The sequence below is a fragment of the Sorex fumeus genome, unplaced genomic scaffold (assembly GCF_029834395.1).
Source record: "Sorex fumeus unplaced genomic scaffold, SorFum_2.1 ptg000063l, whole genome shotgun sequence".
Lineage (NCBI taxonomy): Eukaryota > Metazoa > Chordata > Mammalia > Eulipotyphla > Soricidae > Sorex > Sorex fumeus.
In genome coordinates, this window is record NW_026606120.1 from 83,917,114 (window position 1) to 83,923,113 (window position 6,000).

Here is a 6,000-nt window from a genome sequence, read left to right on the forward strand (position 1 = left end):
GGAAGTGGGGAAGCCAGCATCCCTGCGTGATGCTCTGGGGTCACATTCCAGAGCTCTCAGAGGATCCCCCCTCCCCCACCCACTCCCCCCGTCGGCGCCCCCCCCCCCCCACAAGACCCTCACCTCCCACCCCGGGCCTGGCCACTGCATGGTGATCCGGGAGCGGGAAACGGGCTTGGACATCCTCGAGAGGTCTGGGACCCCGGTCAGCAGCCGGACGCTCGGGTCCGAACACTGACATCGGGAGGAAGCAAGTACAAAAAGCATGCAAAAAAACAAAACCAGAAACAACCACCCCCCTCAAAACAAAACAAAACAACAAACAAACCAACCCCAACCGCGTCACGGAGGGCTGGCCAGCGGGAGCCGGGAAGGGGCTCTTGAAGTGGCCGGAGCAAGAGTCGGGCCCGGGCGCCAAGTTTGGGCCGGCCCGGGGGTTCCCCTTTGTGCGAGGCCCGGCCCAGATGCCACGTTGAGATGCTCCGGGACTAAAGGGAAAGTGGCCCCCGCCCTGCCGCTCGGGCCGCCTCCCGCCCCCCAGCAACGTCCCTCCTCGCCCGCCCCTTTGTTCGCCCCCCCCGCCCGCCCCCCAGCTTGCAGATCGTCCCGCTTAGGGGGTCTAGCTCCGCCCCCCACCCCCCATCGCGGGCGCCCCGCGAGCCCCTCGGCCTCCCGGGCGGGGCGTGGGGGTGGCCGGGGCCCAGGGCGTCCTCTCGAGGGGACGCAGGCCCGCGACTCCTGCCGCCAGGACGACACCCCGGGCCGCCACTTTGTCCCCCCCACCCCACCCCGCACCTCGCACCCCGCCAACTCCCGCCAACACGCGGCTTACGTGCAGTCCTGGTTGAAAGAGAAGCAGCTGAGCGCCGTGTCCGCCGCGCCCGCGGGGCCGTCCGCGGCCTCAGCGTCCATCGGGGGCTCCACCCGGGGAAGCCGCAGCTCCGAGCCGGGGCACAGCCACCTCAGCAGCGCGCTGGCACCGGCTCCGCGGGCCGGACCGCCGGCCGCTCCCCGCCCCCCCTCCCCGCAGCTCCCTCGTCCCGCCCGCCCCGGCGAAGCTCCGCCCCCTCCGCCGTGCCCCGCCCCGCCCCTCTCGGCTTCCCGGGCTGATAGGGCGGAGCCCCCCCACGGCCGCCTATCATTGGCTAGCTCGACTCCCTCGCTCCGCCCCCATCGCGGAGAAGTTCCGCCCCTCTGCGTCCGGCCCCGCCCCTCTCGGCTTCCCGGCTGATAGGGCGGAGTCCTCCCACTAACGCCTATCACTGGCCCGCTCGGCTTTCCTCGCCCCGCCCCACTCCGGAGAAGACCCGCCCCGCTGCGCCTCGCCCCGCCCTTCCAGGCTAGTTCCCCGCTGGGAAAGGGCGGGCCAATCGTTAGCCAGGAACCCAGGCCACCGTGCCCCTTTGACCAATTGGTAACGTCTGTGGGCGGGTGGTCCCGGCCCCCAGCTCCTAGGCGCGGCTTGTCATTGGGCGAGGGCGCTTGACGCACTGGCTTCAGGCCACGTGGTGGTGTTTTCATTGCCAGAGACGCCCAGCAGAAGACGGGAAACAGCCGCGCTGCTGGGGCCGACCTGACCAGCTGGCTTCCATCCGGCCACAAAGGGGACAGACTGACGCGCTCCTTCCCACCCCACCCAGATCCCCGTCACGCGTAGCTCTCCGTTTATTAAACTGACAGGGTTTGGAGGAGAGCGTTGGACGCCAGAGCCCCGCCCTTTTTGTAGAGTCTTCAAGCTGCTCATGAGACAATTTTCTAAGTGGGTGCTAAGGCCAGACAGGAAGTGTGCTCACCCACATCCTGCAGGTCAGCAAGAGCGCTTACTGCGTTCCAGGCACCCGACAAAGAACGTGTATGGTCTCGTTGAACTATAAGACGTTGTGAGGAAAGTTTATTTGTGTTCAATTTACAGAAGCAGCAACTGCAACAAAGCAGTCTGTCCAAAGTAAATACGCTGCGTGGTAGAATGTGAGTTTGTCTAGAACCCGTGCACGTAAAGGCTCTGTTGGCTAGTGCTTGGCAGAACTTAGCTGTAGTTGAAAAAAAAAAGAAGAAAGTATGTATAGGGTCAAAGTGTTGATTGTCTTTTTATGAATGTGAATGAAAGATACAGGACAGTTCAAAATGTGGCTTAATTTTAAAAAAATGTGGCTTAATTCAAAACGGGTCCTGATAAAGTCTCTCTCCCCAAGGTCAATAAGCTGCTTCCGTGTAAATCATCAACACAGTTTGTGAATCAGTCACTCAGCTAGCTTTGTCTTTATACAATTTCTGACAATTTTTTAATCCATGTCTCTTCAAATTTACAGATGAAATATCTTAATTATTGTTATGCCACGGCATTTCAAATCTGTACTATTTCCATGTACCTGCTTTATGACAAAGCAAGGTATTTATTTATTCTTTTCTTTTTGGGTCATACCCACCGATGCTTGGGGGAGGGGTTACTCCTAGCTCTGCACTCAGGAACTACTCCTGGTGGTGCTTGGGGGAACATATGGGATGCTGGGGATAGACCCCCCTCCCCCAGTGAGCCCCATGCTCTGGCCCATTTGCTCTGGCCCCAAGCAGGTTATTTAGATTTGGAAATTTGGGCCCAGAATGGAAAGGTGAAGAGTAATTTTTCACATAAACTTTTTTGGTTTGGGTTTCCTGAAATGCAAATATAACAGTTTCTTCTCTCAAATCTATTATTCTCTTCCCCAGCTGTAGTAAAATAGTTCTGCTCATAGATTTACCAGTGTTACTTTACCTGCGTCATCCTTGTCATCTTTCAAAAGCAAATGTGCTTTCTTGTTCCACCTCTGAGCATGACCAAATGCTGTCATTTTTTTTCTGTTCTACTTAGAGCCCGGCAAGCTACCGAGAGTATTCGATATGCCAAACACAGTAACAACAAAGTCTCCAATGGAGACGTTACTGGGCCCGCTCGAGCAAATCGATGATCAACGGGAGGGCCTTTACCTTTACCTTTACCTTTACTTAAAAAAATCAAGACTGGCTGTGGGTGCTAGGTTTGGGGAGAATGACATGAAGTCCCAAGCTTATTTTTGAAAGTGGTAGCGGTTAATGTGCAGAGTTTAAACTTAATGGAGAGGGAGAACTGGTAGTTGGTGTTCAGTTTTGAGCAGGCGTGTTTGGTGATAAAAGCAGTGTAGAAGGTAGATAAATTCAGCCAGCATGTGCAGTACAGATTAGGAGGGAGAAGAGCCTAGGCTGATGCAGAATTCTATGAGGAAAGAGACGAGACTAGACTTGAAGGTGGCAGCAAGACCAGAAAGGCCAGGACAAAACCAAGAAGTAAACAAAAATCTTTGCTGAATCGTATTATCTTTGACATTACTTGTGTAAATGCCTGGTGTACCACCTGTTGATTTGATACGTGAATATATAATGATATGATGGCCATTATAGCAATAACTAACCTAATAATTAACCTCAGTCAACTCATTCCCAGCTAGTTCGAGGCAATACTATTATATAAAAAGGTCATGGATGCTACAGATTTGAACTCCACATGTAATGTCAAGTTTTTTTGGAGCAGATCAGAGCTGGCACCCAGCAACCGAGCACTTGCCTTGAATGCGTGAATCCCTGGGTTCAAGTCCTGGCACTCCCAACCAGAGTTTAGAAGAGAGTGCTGGGGCTGGAGCAATGGTACAGCGGGTAGGGCATTTCATTTGTCTTGCACAAGGCCTACCTGGGTTTGATTTCCAGTATACCCCATATGGTCCCCTGAACACCGCCAGGAGTAATTACTGAATGCAAAGCCAGGAGTAACCTCTGTCATCACTGGGTGTGACCCAAAAAGAAAAAAAAAGAGAGAGAGTTTTGGTCGCTAAAGCCTTTTGTAGAGTCTTCAAGCTGCTAAGAGACAATTCTCTAAAATGTGGGTGCTCAAGAATGGCCGAGATTAGTACCAGGAATTTTACTCCATGACTTGGAGGCCAACCACACATACTAGGGGAAAAGGGAGTTCAGATAAAGAGGGGAACACCAAATAAAGGTGTTGGGAGGATCCTCCCAGGATGGGAGAAGCATGCTGAAAGTAGACTATAGACCAAACATGATTGCCACTCAATGTTCCTTTTGCAAACCACAACACCCAAAAGGAGAAAGAGAACAGAGGGGAATGCCCTGCCACGGAGACAGGGGTGGGATGGGGGGGATGGGGGGTGGGAGGGATACTGGGATCCGTGGTGGTGGGAAATGGGCACTGGTGGAGGGATGGGTATTTGATCATTGTATAATTGAAACCCAAGCACAAAAATGTGTAAGTCTGCAACTGTACCTCATGATGTCTCACTATTAAAAATGTTTTAATAAAAAAATAAAAAATAAATAAAATGTGGGTGCTAAGGCCAGACAGGAAGAGTGCTCACCATATCCTAACCAAAATAGCTCTGCACCGCCCTCCATCCTCATATTGTCCCACCAAAACCTTTTTCGAGGAGCCATATTTTTTAAAAGGTTGTAAAGAAATGGGCAAGCTAATTTTAATACTGTAATGTGTGAAAAATCTACTTTATCTACTTTTAATAGGCGATATAAAGATATGAATCAGCTAGTTTGCATTCTAATAATTTCTTAGCATAAGTACTTAAAAATTAAAAACCTGTGTGTAAAGCATATGTCAGTATGTGTCAGTTACATTTTAAAAGCTCCAGTGACTGGGAGCTATCTTCTTTTTTTTTTTTTTTTCTCCTATTTGGGTCATACCCAGCGATGCACAGGGGTTATTCCAGACTCATGCACTCAGGAATTACTCCTGGCGGTGCTCGGAGGACCATATGGGATTCTGGGGATCGAACCCGGGTGGGCTGAGTTCCAGGCAAACGCCCTCCCCGCTGTGCTATTGCTCCAGCCCCCACAATGGGCTTTTGAGAGCTGAAACTGCAGAGCTTGCTTGCTGACTGGACGGGTCTTTAGCAGTAAAGACGGGGGAAGCATTAAAGCCTGTTCCTGGTTAGGAGAGAGAAATCTTCTTGTCCTACTTTTATAATCCATGGCTCTGCGCGGGGATTTAGGAAGATATATTTCCTTTCTGACATATTGGGGTAGAAGAACTGAATGTTCATTGGAGTGAAGTTTCAGGCCAAATGATTTTAGGCGAGGGAGAAAACTCACCATCATGTCATCAGGCCAGCCCGCCCTTCCTGTGAATGCTCCAAAGGTGGGGTTTTTATTTTTTCCTGTGTTTTTTCTACTTCCTCCACCCCCCCATGTGGAAATTACATCCCAGCGGGCCCTCATCTGGTTTCATGTTTCCCCAAATCAATGCAGAGAACCCTCAACTTTCTATCCATAACTCTCTCTACTTACTTCACACCGCCTTTATTTTAGATAACAACTTCATGGTTGACAACTCACTCTTAGCTTTTAAAAATACTCTGTGTGCCAAATTAAATATCTCTGGCTGTGGTTTGGGAAGGGCATTGGAGACCTTGATGGGGGCAGAAGTTGTCTCTGTGGATTCCCCCCCCCGAAAAAAAAAAGAAAAAATGTCACAGAAATTCACACAGACAAAAAGTCAAAGGAAATAAAAATTGAAGGGGAAAAAAAGGTCAAAGGAGAGGTTGTAAATCATTATAAGATGATGAAGTAATTGAATGTCAGGCTGGATTTTCTTTTCCTTAACTGTTTTGGGTTGGTTATGTTTATTTTCCGCAGGACACACCCAGCTGTGCTCAGGATTTAACTCCTGGTTCTGCGTACAGGATCACTTCCGGCAGGGAACTGGGGGACCATACGGGATGCTGGGAGTCAAATCCGGGTTGGCCACATGCAAGGCAAACGCCCTACCTGCTGTGCTATTGCTCCAGCCTCTCTCAAGCTCTCATTCTCCATCTGTGTCTTGTGGGAGGGAGACTCCGGATTTGAACGTTGCCCCGTGGCACCGCCCCCTTCTCGATTCCACAGAGCAGAAATTTCACTGCTGAAGAACAGGAGCCAAAAGCTACGGGGCCAGACAGACGGGGTGGAAAAGCCATTCTTGATCAT

General features: G+C 51.2%; 1 protein-coding gene across 1 annotated transcript in view; it reads right to left on the reverse strand.

Annotated features, from left to right (window-relative positions):
• The window catches only part of WIPI1 (WD repeat domain, phosphoinositide interacting 1), a 39,887-nt gene extending 38,872 nt beyond the window's left edge, over positions 1-1,015 (reverse strand). The window contains exon 1 of the mRNA XM_056127924.1: positions 833-1,015. Coding sequence (XP_055983899.1) covers positions 833-912 — 80 coding nt within the window. The 5' untranslated portion in view covers positions 913-1,015. The remainder of the gene's footprint in view (positions 1-832) is intronic.
• Between the last annotated feature and the right edge of the window lie 4,985 nt (positions 1,016-6,000).